Source organism: Salvelinus alpinus, chromosome 6, assembly GCF_045679555.1.
Source record: "Salvelinus alpinus chromosome 6, SLU_Salpinus.1, whole genome shotgun sequence".
Lineage (NCBI taxonomy): Eukaryota > Metazoa > Chordata > Actinopteri > Salmoniformes > Salmonidae > Salvelinus > Salvelinus alpinus.
The window spans coordinates 7,598,573-7,617,712 of NC_092091.1; the positions used below are offsets into that span (position 1 = coordinate 7,598,573).

The 19,140-nt window shown below is 48.7% G+C and overlaps 2 protein-coding genes across 2 annotated transcripts in view; one reads left to right on the forward strand and one right to left on the reverse strand.

The window, feature by feature from the left end:
* pidd1 (p53-induced death domain protein 1) overlaps positions 1-15,465 on the reverse strand; it is a 40,373-nt gene extending 24,908 nt beyond the window's left edge. Inside the window, exons 1-10 of the mRNA XM_071405197.1 lie at positions 15,334-15,465; positions 13,940-15,049; positions 12,534-12,947; positions 9,071-9,229; positions 7,573-7,624; positions 7,079-7,280; positions 5,527-5,676; positions 4,844-5,017; positions 2,959-3,106; positions 1,288-1,423 (exon numbers count right to left, since the gene is read on the reverse strand). Coding sequence (XP_071261298.1) covers positions 1,288-1,423; positions 2,959-3,106; positions 4,844-5,017; positions 5,527-5,676; positions 7,079-7,280; positions 7,573-7,624; positions 9,071-9,229; positions 12,534-12,947; positions 13,940-14,993 — 2,489 coding nt within the window. The 5' untranslated portion in view covers positions 14,994-15,049; positions 15,334-15,465. The remainder of the gene's footprint in view (positions 1-1,287; positions 1,424-2,958; positions 3,107-4,843; positions 5,018-5,526; positions 5,677-7,078; positions 7,281-7,572; positions 7,625-9,070; positions 9,230-12,533; positions 12,948-13,939; positions 15,050-15,333) is intronic.
* Positions 15,466-18,375: 2,910 nt separating this feature from the next.
* LOC139578045 (patatin-like phospholipase domain-containing protein 2) overlaps positions 18,376-19,140 on the forward strand; it is a 31,316-nt gene continuing 30,551 nt past the window's right edge. The window contains exon 1 of the mRNA XM_071405198.1: positions 18,376-19,034. Coding sequence (XP_071261299.1) covers positions 18,848-19,034 — 187 coding nt within the window. The 5' untranslated portion in view covers positions 18,376-18,847. The remainder of the gene's footprint in view (positions 19,035-19,140) is intronic.

Here is a 19,140-nt window from a genome sequence, read left to right on the forward strand (position 1 = left end):
TAGATGTTGTCGTCCCCCCCCCCCCCCCCCCACACCAAACCAAACGCGAAATATCAAAACAGACTCTGAACCAATTATATTAATTTGGGGACAGGTCGAAAAGCATTAAACATTCATGGCAATTTAGCTAGCTAATGTGTTCTATTTAGCTAGCTAATGTGTTCTATTTAGCTAGCTAATGTGTTCTATTTAGCTAGCTAATGTGTTCTATTTAGCTAGCTAATGTGTTCTATTTAGCTAGCTAATGTGTTCTATATAGCTAGCTAATGTGTTCTATTTAGCTAGCTAATGTGTTCTATTTAGCTAGCTAATGTGTTCTATTTAGCTAGCTAATGTGTTCTATTTAGCTAGCTAATGTGTCCTATTTAGCTAGCTAATGTGTTCTATTTAGCTAGCTAATGTGTTCTATTTAGCTAGCTAATGTGTTCTATTTAGCTAGCTAATGTGTTCTATTTAGCTAGCTAATGTGTCCTATTTAGCTAGCTAATGTGTTCTATTTAGCTAGCTAATGTGTCCTATTTAGCTAGCTAATGTGTCCTATTTAGCTAGCTAATGTGTCTTATATAGCTAGCTAATGTGTCCTATTTAGCTAGCTAATGTGTCCTATTTAGCTAGCTAATGTGTCTTATATAGCTAGCTAATGTGTTCTATTTAGCTAGCTAATGTGTCTTATATAGCTAGCTAATGTGTCCTATTTAGCTAGCTAATGTGTCTTATATAGCTAGCTAATGTGTTCTATTTAGCTAGCTAATGTGTCTTATATAGCTAGCTAATGTGTCCTATTTAGCTAGCTTGCAGTTGCTTCTACACCTGTACTGCTTGCGGGTTTTAGGCTGGGTTTCTGTACAGCACTTTGTGACATCAGCTGATGTAAGAAGGGCTTTATAAATACATTTGATTGATTGATTGATTACTGTAAAGCTGTGTGTTCATGTAGTCTGGAATAACAGGACATTCCTACTGTAAAGCTGTGTGTTCATGTAGTCTGGAATAACAGGACATTCCTACTGTAAAGCTGTGTGTTCATGTAGTCTGGAATAACAGGACATTCCTACTGTAAAGCTGTGTGTTCATGTAGTCTGGAATAACAGGACATTCCTACTGTAAAGCTGTGTGTTCATGTAGTCTGGAATAACAGGACATTCCTACTGTAAAGCTGTGTGTTCATGTAGTCTGGAATAACAGGACATTCCTACTGTAAAGCTGTGTGTTCATGTAGTCTGGAATAACAGGACATTCCTACTGTAAAGCTGTGTGTTCATGTAGTCTGGAATAACAGGAACTCACCAGGAGAAGTGGGTGATGTAGAAGATAGCGTAGAGCTGTGTGACGTAGAGGGACACCTGTGAGGTTATGTCTGTCCAGGTGTGGGCGCTGGGGTCTCCATGAAGCAGGTGGAGACAAGACAGGTCTACTGTATGACCTGGGACATCAACATGGTTAAATTAATAAAGGTAGAGCTGGGGTCTCCATGGAGACAGGACAGGTCTACTGTATGACCTGGGACATCAACATGGTTAAATTAATAAAGGTAGAGCTGGGGTCTCCATGGAGACAGGACAGGTCTACTGTATGACCTGGGACATCAACATGGTTAAATTAATAAAGGTAGAGCTGGGGTCTCCATGGAGACAGGACAGGTCTACTGTATGACCTGGGACATCAACATGGTTAAATTAATAAAGGTAGAGCTGGGGTCTCCATGGAGACAGGACAGGTCTACTGTATGACCTGGGACATCAACATGGTTAAATTAATAAAGGTAGAGCTGGGGTCTCCATGGAGACAGGACAGGTCTACTGTATGACCTGGGACATCAACATGGTTAAATTAATAAAGGTAGAGATGGGGTCTCCATGGAGACAGGACAGGTCTACTGTATGACCTGGGACATCAACATGGTTACATTAATAAAGGTAGAGATGGGGTCTCCATGGAGACAGGACAGGTCTACTGTATGACCTGGGACATCAACATGGTTACATTAATAAAGGTAGAGATGGGGTCTCCATGGAGACAGGACAGGTCTACTGTATGACCTGGGACATCAACATGGTTAAATTAATAAAGGTAGAGCTGGGGTCTCCATGGAGACAGGACAGGTCTACTGTATGACCTGGGACATCAACATGGTTAAATGAATAAAGGTAGAGCTGGGGTCTCCATGGAGACAGGACAGGTCTACTGTATGACCTGGGACATCAACATGGTTAAATTAATAAAGGTAGAGCTGGGGTCTCCATGGAGACAGGACAGGTCTACTGTATGACCTGGGACATCAACAACAACAACAACATGGTTAAATTAATAAAGGTAGAGATGGGGTCTCCATGGAGACAGGACAGGTCTACTGTATGACCTGGGACATCAACATGGTTAAATTAATAAAGGTAGAGATGGGGTCTCCATGGAGACAGGACAGGTCTACTGTATGACCTGGGACATCAACATGGTTAAATTAATAAAGGTAGAGATGGGGTCTCCATGGAGACAGGACAGGTCTACTGTATGACCTGGGACATCAACATGGTTAAATTAATAAAGGTAGAGCTGGGGTCTCCATGGAGACAGGACAGGTCTACTGTATGACCTGAGACATCAACATGGTTAAATGAATAAAGGTAGAGCTGGGGTCTCCATGGAGACAGGACAGGTCTACTGTATGACCTGGGACATCAACATGGTTAAATTAATAAAGGTAGAGCTGGGGTCTCCATAGAGACAGGACAGGTCTACTGTATGACCTGGGACATCAACATGGTTACATTAATAAAGGTAGAGCTGGGGTCTCCATAGAGACAGGACAGGTCTACTTGAAGTCATTTCTGAAACGGCTAGACGGGTTGAAAGCCAAGTGGAATAACCATTTTAACACCTATCCAATCACGTCGGATCTGAAGTGGAGAGGAAAGGAATGAAAGCGTCGAACAGTTTTCAAACAGGACCCAGTAGACCTACCAGTGAGTCCAGTCGGCAGAGGGACCTGCACCTTGATTGGCTGGAGGAATTGGATGCCGGGGTCTTGAGAGAGACAGAGGAGGGGACTGACTTTGGCCTGAGGGTCTCCACACAACGTCTGGACCTCAGTGACAGACACCTGTAACACCTGTAGACACAAGGGGAGTGAGCAGAGAGTGGATCTACATCCACTCTCGCTGCTGAAAGCACAGTAAACGTGTCCAAAATACACAGGATACTAGCTAGAGTTGTTTTTCAAAAGTTCTAACAAACGATGCTCTCTGGAAGAACCAGTGTCTGGTGAATACTGGACTGTACCTGTAGAGTGATGGTGAATACCGGACTGTACCTGTAGAGTGATGGTGAATACCGGACTGTACCTGTAGAGTGATGGTGAATACCGGACTGTACCTGTAGAGTGATGGTGAATACCGGACTGTACCTGTAGAGTGATGGTGAATACCGGACTGTACCTGTAGAGTGATGGTGAATACCGGACTGTACCTGTAGAGTGATGGTGAATACCGGACTGTACCTGTAGAGTGATGGTGAATACCGGACTGTACCTGTAGAGTGATGGTGAATACCGGACTGTACCTGTAGAGTGATGGTGAATATCGGACTGTACCTGTAGAGTGATGGTGAATACCGGACTGTACCTGTAGAGTGATGGTGAATACCGGACTGTACCTGTAGAGTGATGGTGAATACCGGACTGTACCTGTAGAGTGATGGTGAATACCGGACTGTACCTGTAGAGTGATGGTGAATACCGGACTGTACCTGTAGAGTGATGGTGAATACCGGACTGTACCTGTAGAGTGATGGTGAATACGTCTGGACAGTGTCTGGTGAATACTGGACTGTACCTGTAGAGTGATGGTGAATACTGGACTTTACCTGTAGAGTGATGGTGCATACTGGACTGTACCTGTAGAGTGATGGTGAATACTGTACTGTACCTGTAGAGTGATGGTGAATACCGGACTGTACCTGTAGAGTGATGGTGAATACTGGACTGTACCTGTAGAGTGATGGTGAATACCGTACTGTACCTGTAGAGTGATGGTGAATACCGGACTGTACCTGTAGAGTGATGGTGAATACCGTACTGTACCTGTAGAGTGATGGTGAATACCGGACTGTACCTGTAGAGTGATGGTGAATACCGGACTGTACCTGTAGAGTGATGGTGAATACCGGACTGTACCTGTAGAGTGAGGGTGAATATCGGACTGTACCTGTAGAGTGATGGTGAATACCGGACTGTACCTGTAGAGTGATGGTAAATACCGGACTGTACCTGTAGAGTGATGGTGAATACCGGACTGTACCTGTAGAGTGATGGTGAATACCGGACTGTACCTGTAGAGTGATGGTGAATACCGGACTGTACCTGTAGAGTGATGGTGAATACCGGACTGTACCTGTAGAGTGATGGTGAATACCGGACTGTACCTGTAGAGTGATGGTGAATACGTCTGGACAGTGTCTGGTGAATACTGGACTGTACCTGTAGAGTGATGGTGAATACTGGACTTTACCTGTAGAGTGATGGTGCATACTGGACTGTACCTGTAGAGTGATGGTGAATACTGTACTGTACCTGTAGAGTGATGGTGAATACCGGACTGTACCTGTAGAGTGATGGTGAATACTGGACTGTACCTGTAGAGTGATGGTGAATACCGTACTGTACCTGTAGAGTGATGGTGAATACCGGACTGTACCTGTAGAGTGATGGTGAATACCGGACTGTACCTGTAGAGTGATGGTGAATACCGGACTGTACCTGTAGAGTGATGGTGAATACCGGACTGTACTTGTAGAGTGATGGTGAATACCGGACAGTACCTGTAGAGTGATGGTGAATACTGGACTGTACCTGTAGAGTGATGGTGCGTGTCTGAACAGTGCAGTCCGGGGGGAAGGTCAGTTTGATGCCTGCGTCTATACGTGACACCAACAGCGCCCCCTCTGGTGTCACAGAGCAACTGTCCCTGACTGGACGACCCACTGCCACAAACCAGGAGAATTGTCTCACTGAGACGCAGGCCAGCTAAGGGGACAAACGTATTATTTAAAATTAAATTAAGTTAAAATAGGAATGTCAAGACAGACAGACAGACAGACAGACAGACAGACAGACAGACAGACAGACAGACAGACAGACAGACAGACAGACAGACAGACAGACAGACAGACAGACAGACAGACAGACAGACAGACAGACAGACAGACAGACAGAGAGAGAGAGAGAGAGAGACAGACAAGGGAGAGACAGACAAGGGAGATATTTGTCTGCTGTTCAAATCAGAACCTCACCCTCACACCGTGTGAACTTCTGGAGATCGGACAGGGTTTGTTTGGTATAAGCAATATAGCTAAACCCTCAACCCGGCACATCAGACAGCAACAATCAAATACAGATCTCTCTCTTCAAATCTCAGCTCTCCAGAAGTGAACAGGACGTAGGGTCTAGGGGGTCGATTCTGGACTGAGCCAAGGAGGTTGATCACATTTCCTTGCATGCCATATTATAAAGCAGTGTTGTGTTCTGTACACTACCCTGGCAGGTCGTCCTCCGGGGTGGCTGCTGTGTCCTATACTGCCCCTTCTGGTCTCAGTGGATAGTGTACTCCACTGATGTCCATCAAACCTCCTCACTACCACCTCCCCTCTCCTGGACCGGTGGTACGGTACACACACCTCCACTGGCTGGAGAGGAGAAGAGGAGAAGAGGAGGGGAGGAGTGGAGGGGTGAAGAGGAGAGGATAAGAGGAGAAGGGGAGGAGTGGAGGGGAGAAGGAGAAAAAAGGAGTGGAGGGGAGAAGAGGAGGGGGAAGGGGAGGAGTGGAGGGTAGAAAAGGAGGGGAGAGGAGAAGAGGAGGGGAGAAGGAGATGAGAGGAGGGGAGAAGAGAAGAGGAGAGGATAAGAGGAGGGGAGAAGGGGAGGAGAGGAGGGGAGAAGGAGAAGAGAGGAGTGGAGGGGAGAAGAGGAGCGGAGAGGAGGAGGGGAGGAGAGTAAAGGGGAGGGGAGAAGAGGAGGAGGGTAAAGGGGAGGGGAGAAGGGGAGGAGTGGAGGGGAGAGGAGGAGGGGAGAGGAGAAGAGGAGGAGGGGAGTAAAGGGGAGGGGAGAAGGGGAGAAGGGGGGGGAGAAGGAGAAAAAAGGAGTGGAGGGGAGAAGAGGAGGGGGAAGGGGAGGAGTGGAGGGTAGAAAAGGAGGGGAGAGGAGAAGAGGAGGGGAGAAGGAGATGAGAGGAGGGGAGAAGAGAAGAGGAGAGGATAAGAGGAGGGGAGAAGGGGAGGAGAGGAGGGGAGAAGGAGAAGAGAGGAGTGGAGGGGAGAAGAGGAGCGGAGAGGAGGAGGGGAGGAGAGTAAAGGGGAGGGGAGAAGAGGAGGAGAGTAAAGGGGAGGGGAGAAGGGGAGGAGTGGAGGGGAGAGGAGAGGAGGAGAGTAAAGGGGAGGGGAGAAGAGGAGGGGAGAGGAGGAGAGTAAAGGGGAGAGGAGAAGAGGAAGGGAGAGGAGAAAGGAGATTAGCAGAGGCGAGAGGAGAAGAGGAGGGGAGAAGAGGAGCAGAGGAGGAAAGTAAAGAGGAAGGGAGAGGAAGAGAGGGGAGAGTAAAGGGGAGAGGAGAAGAGGAGAAGAGGAGGAGAGTGGAGGGGAGAAGGGGAGAAGAGGATAGTAAAGGGGAGGGGAGAAGAAGAGAGGGGGAGAGTAAAGGGGAGAGGAGAAGAGGAGAAGAGGAGGAGAGTAAAGGGGAGAGGAGAAGAGGAGAAGAGGAGGAGAGTAAAGGGGAGGGGAGAAGAGGAGAAGAGAGGGGAGAAGAGGATAGTAAAGGGGAGGGGAGAAGAGAAGAAGAGAAGAGAGGGGAGGAATAAGTTCAGAAAGAAGATGAGTATCAGAGTAGAAGAGACCAATGAGAGAAGCTCGTAGATACACACTGAAAAAGGCTTTGTCCCAAATATCTGTATGCTGCAAGAAAAAATACATTTAAAACTCCTGAAAAGACGACATCGGTGTCTGTCTACTTTGTGTGTGAACATACAGTTCTTTCCATTGATATGTATCACACCATAAATTAAACTAATTAATTACACGACTACCGTTTCCAAACTACCTTTAAAAATGAGATCCTGTGTGGGAGGAGTTCCAGTGATCGACTCAGCAGGAAGTCATGCTCCTCTAGCCACACCCATTTCCTGTCTGGCATACGCTCCGCCCACTGCAGCGTGGTGGTCGTCGCTAGGCAACCCGAGGGAAACAGTAGCTCCGCTCCCCCTGGGAGGAACACATGACAACCAGCAGACGACACACAGAACCTGGCGGGACAGGAACAACAACAATACAAATAACAACACCACCACCACCTAGCTTTAACTGACAACTACAGAAGGAAACAACTGTGTTGATATCTGAGAACAGCATCAGGTCAAAGTAATACTGTGTTGATATCTGAGAACAGCATCAGGTCAAAGTAATACTGTGTTGATATCTGAGAACAGCATCAGGTCAAAGTGATACTGTGTTGATATCTGAGAACAGCATCAGGTCAAAGTAATACTGTGTTGATATCTGAGAACAGCATCAGGTCAAAGTGATACTGTGTTGTACCTGTGTCGATTGGGTCCAAGGTGTAACTCTGGGATGCCGGTTTCCACCTGGTCTGAGGAGGACAGAGGACGATTAAACTAAGGAACGATTTATAAAACTAGGATCACACTGCAAATAGTCAATACCTACAGGACCGGCACATAGACCTTCCTTCACCAGGTAGAGGGGGTAGAGTGGTACTCACCAGGTGGTAGTGGTGGAGGGGGTAGAGTGGTACTCACCAGGTGTGGGTGGTAGTGGTGGAGGGGGTAGAGTGGTACTCACCAGGTGGTAGTGGTGGAGGGGGTAGAGTGGTACTCACCAGGTGTGGGTGGTAGTGGTGGAGGGGGTAGAGTGGTACTCACCAGGTGTGGGTGGTAGTGGTGGAGGGGGTAGAGTGGTACTCACCAGGTGGTAGTGGTGGAGGGGGTAGAGTGGTACTCACCAGGTGTGGGTGGTAGTGGTGGAGGGGGTAGAGTGGTACTCACCAGGTGTGGGTGGTAGTGGTGGAGGGGGTAGAGTGGTACTCACCAGGTGTGGGTGGTAGTGGTAGAGTTAGTGGTACTCACCAGGTGGTAGTGGTGGAGGGGGTAGAGTGGTACTCACCAGGTGTGGGTGGTAGTGGTGGAGGGGGTAGAGTGGTACTCACCAGGTGTGGGTGGTAGTGGTGGAGGGGGTAGAGTGGTACTCACCAGGTGTGGGTGGTAGTGGTGGAGGGGGTAGAGTTAGTGGTACTCACCAGGTGGTAGTGGTGGAGGGGGTAGAGTGGTACTAACCAGGTGTGGGTGGTAGTGGTGGAGGGGGTAGAGTGGTACTCACCAGGTGGTAGTGGTGGAGGGGGTAGAGTGGTACTCACCAGGTGTGGGTGGTAGTGGTGGAGGGGGTAGAGTGGTACTCACCAGGTGTGGGTGGTAGTGGTGGAGGGGGTAGAGTGGTACTCACCAGGTGTGGGTGGTAGTGGTGGAGGGGGTAGAGTGGTACTCACCAGGTGTGGGTGGTAGTGGTGGAGGGGGTAGAGTGGTACTCACCAGGTGTGGGTGGTAGTGGTGGAGGGGGTAGAGTGGTACTCACCAGGTGTGGGTGGTAGTGGTGGAGGGGTTAGAGTGGTACTCACCAGGTGTGGGTGGTAGTGGTGGAGGGGGTAGAGTGGTACTCACCAGGTGTGGGTGGTAGTGGTGGAGGGGGTAGAGTGGTACTCACCAGGTGTGGGTGGTAGTGGTGGAGGGGGTAGAGTGGTACTCACCAGGTGTGGGTGGTAGTGGTGGAGGGGGTAGAGTGGTACTCACCAGGTGTGGGTGGTAGTGGTGGAGGGGTTGGAGGTAGAGTGGTACTCACCAGGTGTGGGTGGTAGTGGTGGAGGGGGTAGAGTGGTACTCACCAGGTGTGGGTGGTAGTGGTGGAGGGGTTGGGGGTAGAGTGGTACTCACCAGGTGTGGATGGTAGTGGTGGAGGGGGTAGAGTGGTACTCACCAGGTGTGGGTGGTAGTGGTGGAGGGGTTGGGGGTAGAGTGGTACTCACCAGGTGTGGATGGTAGTGGTGGAGGGGTTGGGGGTCTTCCCAGGGGGTTGTTCCTTACATCTACCTTTAACTTATCCAGTTTGTCCAGACAGAGACAGACGGGGAGAAAACGCAGGTCATTACTGTGGATCACCAGGTCCCTGAGAGACAGGAGACAGCCTGAGAGAGGAGAGGAGAGAGGAGAGGAGAGGAGAGGAGGGGAGAGTGGAGACGAGAAGAGATGATAGAGGAGAGGAAAGAGGAGATGAGAGAGGAGACGAGAGGAGGAGAGGAAAGAGGAGACGAGAGGAGGAGAGGAGACGAGACAAAGGGAGAGCGGAGACGAGAGGAGACGATAGAGGAGAGGAAAGAGGAGATGAGAGAGGAGATGAGAGGAGATGAGAGAGGAGACGAGAAAAGGAGAGGAAAGAGGAGACGAGAGAGGAAAGGAAAGAGGAGACGAGAGTAGAGAGGGGACAGAAGAGAGGGGACAGAAGAGAGATGAGAGGACAGAAGAGGAGAAGAAACAAGAGGAGAGGAGACAGAGAGGGGTGATGTAGACATACAGATGAAGATGGAGGGAATGTTCCTAACCTTTGACCCTTGCATTAATTTTTTTATTGCCATTGTATCACAGTAATATTTAGGCTTACATCATAGTCATACACAATAAATATGTCAATGGTTAATGCTGTGTCAGATAAATCTTTTTTTTTTAAGAACTCTCCAGTCTCCTAACTTATTGTTATCTATCTTCCCCCTAGACTCACCCTCCACCCCTTACCCATGGTCTCAGGCAGCCTCTCTAGACTCACCCTCCACCCCTTACCCATGGTCTCAGGCAGCCTCTCTAGACTCACCCTCCACCCCTTACCCATGGTCTCAGGCAGCCTCTCTAGACTCACCCTCCACCCCTTACCCATGGTCTCAGGCAGCCTCTCTAGACTCACCCTCCACCCCTTACCCATGGTCTCAGGCAGCCTCTCTAGACTCACCCTCCACCCCTTACCCATGGTCTCAGGCAGCCTCTTTAGACTCACCCTCCACCCCTTACCCATGGTCTCAGGCAGCCTCTCTAGACTCACCCTCCACCCCTTACCCATGGTCTCAGGCAGCCTCTTTAGACTCACCCTCCACCCCTTACCCATGGTCTCAGGCAGCCTCTTTAGACTCACCCTCCACCCCTTACCCATGGTCTCAGGCAGCCTCTCTAGACTCACCCTCCACCCCTTACCCATGGTCTCAGGCAGCCTCTTTAGACTCACCCTCCACCCCTTACCCATGGTCTCAGGCAGCCTCTCTAGACTCACCCTCCACCCCTTACCCATGGTCTCAGGCAGCCTCTTTAGACTCACCCTCCACCCCTTACCCATGGTCTCAGGCAGCCTCTTTAGACTCACCCTCCACCCCTTACCCATGGTCTCAGGCAGCCTCTCTAGACTCACCCTCCACCCCTTACCCATGGTCTCAGGCAGCCTCTTTAGACTCACCCTCCACCCCTTACCCATGGTCTCAGGCAGCCTCTTTAGACTCACCCTCCACCCCTTACCCATGGCCTCAGGCAGCCTCTTTAGACTCACCCTCCACCCCTTACCCATGGTCTCAGGCAGCCTCTCTAGACTCACCCTCCACCCCTTACCCATGGTCTCAGGCAGCCTCTCTAGACTCACCCTCCACCCCTTACCCATGGTCTCAGGCAGCCTCTCTAGACTCACCCTCCACCCCTTACCCATGGTCTCAGGCAGCCTCTCTAGACTCACCCTCCACCCCTTACCCATGGTCTCAGGCAGCCTCTCTAGACTCACCCTCCACCCCTTACCCATGGTCTCAGGCAGCCTCTTTAGACTCACCCTCCACCCCTTACCCATGGTCTCAGGCAGCCTCTCTAGACTCACCCTCCACCCCTTACCCATGGTCTCAGGCAGCCTCTTTAGACTCACCCTCCACCCCTTACCCATGGTCTCAGGCAGCCTCTTTAGACTCACCCTCCACCCCTTACCCATGGTCTCAGGCAGCCTCTCTAGACTCACCCTCCACCCCTTACCCATGGTCTCAGGCAGCCTCTTTAGACTCACCCTCCACCCCTTACCCATGGTCTCAGGCAGCCTCTCTAGACTCACCCTCCACCCCTTACCCATGGTCTCAGGCAGCCTCTTTAGACTCACCCTCCACCCCTTACCCATGGTCTCAGGCAGCCTCTTTAGACTCACCCTCCACCCCTTACCCATGGTCTCAGGCAGCCTCTCTAGACTCACCCTCCACCCCTTACCCATGGTCTCAGGCAGCCTCTTTAGACTCACCCTCCACCCCTTACCCATGGCCTCAGGCAGCCTCTTTAGACTCACCCTCCACCCCTTACCCATGGTCTCAGGCAGCCTCTCTAGACTCACCCTCCACCCCTTACCCATGGTCTCAGGCAGCCTCTCTAGACTCACCCTCCACCCCTTACCCATGGTCTCAGGCAGCCTCTCTAGACTCACCCTCCACCCCTTACCCATGGTCTCAGGCAGCCTCTCTAGACTCACCCTCCACCCCTTACCCATGGTCTCAGGCAGCCTCTCTAGACTCACCCTCCACCCCTTACCCATGGTCTCAGGCAGCCTCTTTAGACTCACCCTCCACCCCTTACCCATGGTCTCAGGCAGCCTCTCTAGACTCACCCTCCACCCCTTACCCATGGTCTCAGGCAGCCTCTTTAGACTCACCCTCCACCCCTTACCCATGGTCTCAGGCAGCCTCTTTAGACTCACCCTCCACCCCTTACCCATGGTCTCAGGCAGCCTCTCTAGACTCACCCTCCACCCCTTACCCATGGTCTCAGGCAGCCTCTTTAGACTCACCCTCCACCCCTTACCCATGGTCTCAGGCAGCCTCTCTAGACTCACCCTCCACCCCTTACCCATGGTCTCAGGCAGCCTCTTTAGACTCACCCTCCACCCCTTACCCATGGTCTCAGGCAGCCTCTTTAGACTCACCCTCCACCCCTTACCCATGGTCTCAGGCAGCCTCTCTAGACTCACCCTCCACCCCTTACCCATGGTCTCAGGCAGCCTCTTTAGACTCACCCTCCACCCCTTACCCATGGTCTCAGGCAGCCTCTTTAGACTCACCCTCCACCCCTTACCCATGGCCTCAGGCAGCCTCTTTAGACTCACCCTCCACCCCTTACCCATGGTCTCAGGCAGCCTCTCTAGACTCACCCTCCACCCCTTACCCATGGTCTCAGGCAGCCTCTCTAGACTCACCCTCCACCCCTTACCCATGGTCTCAGGCAGCCTCTCTAGACTCACCCTCCACCCCTTACCCATGGTCTCAGGCAGCCTCTCTAGACTCACCCTCCACCCCTTACCCATGGTCTCAGGCAGCCTCTCTAGACTCACCCTCCACCCCTTACCCATGGTCTCAGGCAGCCTCTTTAGACTCACCCTCCACCCCTTACCCATGGTCTCAGGCAGCCTCTCTAGACTCACCCTCCACCCCTTACCCATGGTCTCAGGCAGCCTCTTTAGCCTGTTGTGTGACAGCTCCAGTTTAACCAGCTCCTCCAGCGCACCTATCTCCTCAGGTAATGTCTCCAGGAGGTTATTGGAGACATCCAGGGTGCGGAGGCTCTTCAGCTGGCCCAGGCTGGGGGGGAGAGAGGCCAGACAGTTCCCCAGGAGAGAGAGGTAGCGGAGGGCAGGGAGAGGACCGAAGGAGGGGGGGAGATCAGTGAGGTGGTTGTGACCCAGGAGGAGGGTGGAGAGGAGGGGGAGGGTGAGGAGGCAGGGAGGGAAGGAGGAGAGGAGGTTGAAGGAGAGGTCCAGGTGGACGAGGAGAGAAAGGGATGAGAGAGAGGGAGGAAGAGAGGTGAGGAGGCCGGGGAGGGGGTCACCATGGGCGTCATGGAAACAGTGCCCTGAGGAGGAGTCAGAAGATGAGCAGGCATGGAGAGAGAGGACAGACAAGAGGAGAGAGAGAGAGAGAGGACAGACATGAGGAGAGAGAGAGAGCGAGGACAGACAAGAGGAGAGAGAGAGAGAGAGGACAGACATGAGGAGAGTGAGAGAGAGAGAACAGACAAGGAGAGAGGACAGACAAGAAGAGAGAGAGAGAGAGGACAGACAAGAGGAGAGAGAGAGAGAGAGAGAGAGGACAGACAAGAGGAGAGAGAGAGAGAGAGAGAGAGAGAGAGAGAGAGAGAGAGAGAGAGAGAGAGAGAGAGAGAGAGAGAGAGGACAGACAAGATGAGAGAGAGGACAGACAAGAGGAGAGAGAGAGAGAGGACAGACAAGAGGAGAGAGAGAGCGAGAACAGACAAGGACAAGAGGAGAGAGAGAGAGAGGACAGACAAGAGGAGAGAGAGAGAGGACAGACAAGAGGAGAGAAAGAGAGAGGACAGACAAGAGGAGAGAGAGGACAGACAGGAGGAGAGAGAGAAGACAGACAGGAGGAGAGAGAGAAGACAGACAGGAGGAGAGAGAGAAGACAGACAGGAGGAGAGAGAGAAGACAGACAGGAGGAGAGAGGACAGACAGGACAGACAAGAGGAGAGAGGACAGACAAGGAGAGAGAGGGAGGAGAGAGAAGACAGACAGGAGGAGAGAGAGAGAGGACAGACAAGGGGAGAGGACAGACAAGGAGAGAGAGAGGACAGACAGGAGGAGAGAGCAAGGACAGACAAGAGCAAGGGACAAATGATTGAAAAGGGTGTGAAAATACCAACATAATTATTAACATGTAAAGACACACATTGTATGATAACGTTGTAGTGTTTATACTATGTGCTATACTGTGAGTCTGATGTTCAGCGTCTACTAAATAATCAATCTGAATCGATCAAATGATACTTTACAAGCACGTTACACAGCATTAATGAACGTATCAGCATTCAGCACTAGTACTCAGTACCTCTAATAGCCAGTGAGCGTAGCTGTGTGAGGTGCGGTAGGACCTCCAGGGCTCCCTCTAGCGCCCCCTTGTCCTCCGAGCCCAGTCGGAGGTACTGCAGGCCCCTCAGCTGCCCAGGGACAGACACCCACAGTACCTGGAGCACAGCAGTCCCGCCCTGGTATACATCCAGAGTCAGTCTAGTGTCAGTGAGCACCGCACACAGCTCTACTGACGGGGGAAGGGGAGGGGTGAGGGACGGGACGGGAGAGAACGAGGAGGAGAGAGGAGGCAGGAAGGAGGGAGAGGGGGATGAGAAGGTGGAGATGGAGAGAGGAGGAGAGATGGAGGGAGCAGGAGAGATGGAGGGAGCAGGAGGGATGGAGGGAGCAGGAGGGATGGAGGGAGCAGGAGGGATGGAGGGAGCAGGAGAGATGGAGGGAGCAGGAGAGATGGAGGGAGCAGGAGGGATGGAGGGAGCAGGAGGGATGGAGGGAGCAGGAGGGATGGAGGGAGCAGGAGAGATGGAGGGAGCAGGAGAGATGGAGGGAGCAGGAGGGATGGAGGGAGCAGGAGGGATGGAGGGAGCAGGAGGGATGGAGGGAGCAGGAGGGATGGAGGGAGCAGGAGGGATGGAGGGAGCAGGAGGGATGGAGGGAGGGTCGTCATCTTCATCTCGGTCTGTAACTGTTATCAGTCCTTTATTCATTTCCTCCATCTTCTCCGTCCCTGTTTGGATTCCCATTTCTTCTTTGTTTCTAACTTGAGACACACTGTCAGTTTCTCCCTCTGTCTGTCCTTCCCTACATGACAGTTCCTCTCCAAGATGGTGGGTCATCTTATCTATGGGAAAGTTGACAGTCTTATTCCTCATCTGATCAAGAGGATCATGTCCCGTTTCCATGGTTCCACCACCGGCTCGATTCTCACCCTCCGCTTTCTCTTGTCCACTTCCTCTCCTCCATTCCCTCTTCTTCTTCTTCTTCTCTCTCTCCATCTCACACCTCTGCTCTCGGAGGACCTTGTTTTTGTGAAGGTGTTCAATTGAAATCCAAACACATTTATTTTTTCTCATTTATTCACGGGACACCTGCTGCCTGCTGCACTTGGGCATGTTGGGACTTGAGTGTCCTAGGATACAATTCCCAGAACATTGATTGTCTAGCCAGTACAATAACATAGCCTATAATTCACAAACAGTAAACACATAACGTTACATAGCTATGTTTATTTTAGGATAAAATGTCTAAATATTATTGTATGACAGTAATGGTGAAAGATTAGAAGTTTCTTAGTAAACTACTGCTAGCTAGCCTAGTTAGCAACAAGCTAACATTAGCTAACTGCTTTGATTTACTATGCCACTTGAAAGTTCACGGAACAAACTAACTATGGATTTAACAAATGTACTGTACCATGCAGTAATGTTTCCTGTTCACGGCGATAACCACTGTTTCTCGTCTACGCCAGATTGATTTGTTATCAAGTGCAAGGTTCACTATTTCCGTGGCTACACCTTTTTCAAACAGCTTGTTGTCATCAGCCAGACCAATGAGGATGCCAGAGGCAGCGGATCCGTCAAACCTTCAACCCGGGGAGGGACACTCGTCTTAAAACGACAGTGCCACGTTTAAACTCTCCCTTTTCAACTTTCAACATCACTTTCACTTGCCAAAAAAAAAAAAAAAAAAAACAGATCTAGGATCAGGCTAGGGGAATACTGAGAAAATGGCTTTCCAGACGCTTTAAACAATAACTTTCAGAGCAGAAAAATAAAACGAATAGTCAAAGAGTTATCTCTGGTAAACACAGGAATAATGACGTGTCCCTGGTCCCTGATAATGTATCTGTTACTTTTAGCTGATAAACACAACTTTATCTATTTTGTTCTTTGTCAAAGTCATTACTTATCTCTCTTCGGTGTGTTCATTTCCTGAATGTATAGCATACCTACCGCCAATATATATGCCAAGTATTGATAGTTTTGCAGAAAGGGGATGTCAGCTTTGAGCGTTGCTCACATAAATCCTATAAAAGTGATCTCGGGTTACTTTGAGTCATGTGTTATAATCCTACCCTGAAGACCATTGAACAGGGTGTATTATAATCCTACCCTGAAGACCATAAAACAAGGGTGTATTATAATCCTACCCTGAATACCATTGAACAGGGTGTATTATAATCCTACCCTGAAGACCATAGAACAGGGTGTATTATAATCCTACCCTGAAGACCATTGAACAGGGTGTATTATAATCCTACCCTGAAGACCATTGAACAGAGTGTGTTATAAAATCCTACCCTGAAGACCATTGAACAGGGTGTATTATAATCCTACCCTGAAGACCATAGAACAGGGTGTATTATAATCCTACCCTGAAGACCATAGAACAGGGTGTATTATAATCCTACCCTGAAGACCATTGAACAGGGTGTATTATAATACTACCCTGAAGACCATTGAACAGGATGTATTATAATCCTACCCTGAAGACCATTGAACAGAGTGTATTATAATCCTACCCTGAAGACCATTGAACAGGGTGTATTATAATCCTACCCTGAAGACCATTGAACAGGGTGTATTATAATCCTACCCTGAAGACCATTGAACAGGGTGTATTATAATCCTACCCTGAAGACCATTGAACAGAGTGTATTATAATCCTACCCTGAACCTTTCACAGGGTCACTGTGCTCGTGGTAAACACCAACAACAGAGAGATATTTATTATGGTAGTCTCTCACGAAATATGACAACATTTTAAATGTGTGTGTGTGTGTGTGTGTGTGTGTGTGTGTGTGTGTGTGTGTGTGTGTGTGTGTGTGTGTGTGTGTGTGTGTGTGTGTGTGTGTGTGTGCCCAGTATTTGAATTTATGATGGATCCCCAGGGGGCCAGAGTTCACTTGAGATTTGATTCTGGGGTTGTCAAGATTAGGACTACTAAAATGTCTATTTCTAGCAGAATGTCTATCTGTTTATGAGTAATTGGGAAATAATGTGTGTGTGCGTGTGTGTGTGTGTGTGCGGGTGCGGGTGCGTGTGCGTGTGTGTGTGTGTGTGTGTGTGTGTGTGTGTGTGTGTGTGTGTGTGTGTGTGTGTGTGTGTGTGTGTGTGTGTGTGTGTGTGTGTGTGTGTGTGTGTGTGTGTGTGTGTGTGTGTGTGTGTGTGTGTGTTGTCACAGTAGGGTAGTTTCACAATAGGATATCCTCTTAGTGCAAGATGTGCTAAGAGACAATCCAGGAACAAATCCATGAAACGATGTTGTTATTCTCGTCAGGAATGTGTTCTGTGAATAGTTTTTAAACCTAATGTTCTAAAATAATCCATTAGAGAATTGCAGAAAACGTTACTTGGCTTATGTGGTAAATGTTTCCAAGTTTTTTTAGTTTTTTTTTACAGTTGTTCAATGCACTGTTGATTTATGAGATAGAAATATCTTGCAATACGCTCTGTTCTTTCCATGCCATTAATAACACTCCAAATATGCAAAAACGATGTATATATATACTGTAATGAAAAATGTATAGGCAAATGTACAGTATATTTCATTGCACCTATACAGGTGTAGGATCTTAATTTGAGCCAGTTTGCTACAGCAGGAACATAATCCTGCAGGAACAGGAAATCTGAATTATTATGTGGACATTTTTGTAGGGGTTGATAAAAAAAATTGTAAGTGAAAATCAAGTCTGAAATTTCAAAGTGGAAATTACAAACTTTTTAAAACTCAAGTACACTACAAGTTTTAAATGTTCTACGTTACAGGAAAGTAATTCTGCAACAGGTTGATCACATTAATTGTTATTTAGAAGATCATAGATCATTTAAACAAATGTAAACAAAAGCAAGCCCAAAATGAGTGGAATATTTGCTCGATAAACACACAGTCAGACTTGTTTTTCTGTTGGCCAAAAATGGCTATAAAAAACAATATCATTGCCAATTGAGTCTTTAAACTATGTAAACACATTCCTTCTGATGTGGAATGTATCTATTTTCCCTAGAGGTAGTTGTTGACTTTGTTTTGTTATAAACAGACAGTTTATTAGAGAGAAATTAGATTCCTGTGTATAAAGTGAGTATAACTTAATGTTGTCTAACTTAATAATAAAAGTATTATGTAATTTGTTAAACAACTAAAATCAAGAGCAAGCTAATAGAGGCAAAATGTGCTCCCATGTAAAAGAGGCCTTGGTCTCAATGGGATTTCCCTGTTGAAATAAATAAAATATTAAAATTTGACAGATACGCGTTGCCAAAGCGGACACCGGCAAACCCCTCTCGGAAAACCAAAACATTTCTAGTGACAGCTGATAGAGGGTGAAGAATAGGTCACAGAGAACTCAGACACTGATAGGACGGCTGTATCAGAGAGAGCGATTCTGATTGGACATTGGGCTGAAACGTCAAACCCACGGGAATACGCCCGCCTTCACGGTGTGTGTACAAATTCAACAGATGAACGAAAGTGATATTTAAAAGGTTGGGACAAAGCTTTCAAAGACAGAGATGTTGAACAATTTCGTCTGGATAAAGTTATTGTTTTTTGGAAGAAAAAAAATAAGTTACTGTTTTCAACAAGCAACTGTCTTACAAATAGAAGAAACAAAGAGAAAACTTTTAAAGACTATGAAATGGTGAAGATGTCCTCAAGAACTGAAGAGAAATCAACTTGTTGACAGCCAGACAAGTGTTGAACTTGCTCGCTAACGTTAACAATGTGAATACAGATCGCTTTGCAATCTATTGGACCGCAGGGGACCGTCCGTCACCAATAGCTGATATATTTCATACATTTTGGACGCTTAAGACCGTGGTATTACCATTACTTTAGCTAGTTAGGTAGTTAACTAACTCGACAGCTGTGAACTGTGAACAGAGCTTTCTGTCTTGAGTTAAGAGAGGCATTATTTTCCTCAGTAGTTATGTTTCCGTTAGATTCGACGTGGAATATTTCATTTGCAGGTTGCGGTTTCTTAGGCATCTATCATATCGGTGTAGCGAGTTGTCTACAGGAACAATGTCCGTTTCTAGTCCATAATGCCCGGCACATCTACGGGGCATCAGCCGGGGCGCTCACCGCCTCCGCGCTGGTCAGCGGAGCTTGTTTAGGTAGGCAGTGATGAACTTTCCTCTATTTATTGCATAGTAATGACACTGTGTGTGTGTGTGTGTGACAGTTTCTTGTCTTGCTTTGTTGTGTCCCTTGCCCGGTCCT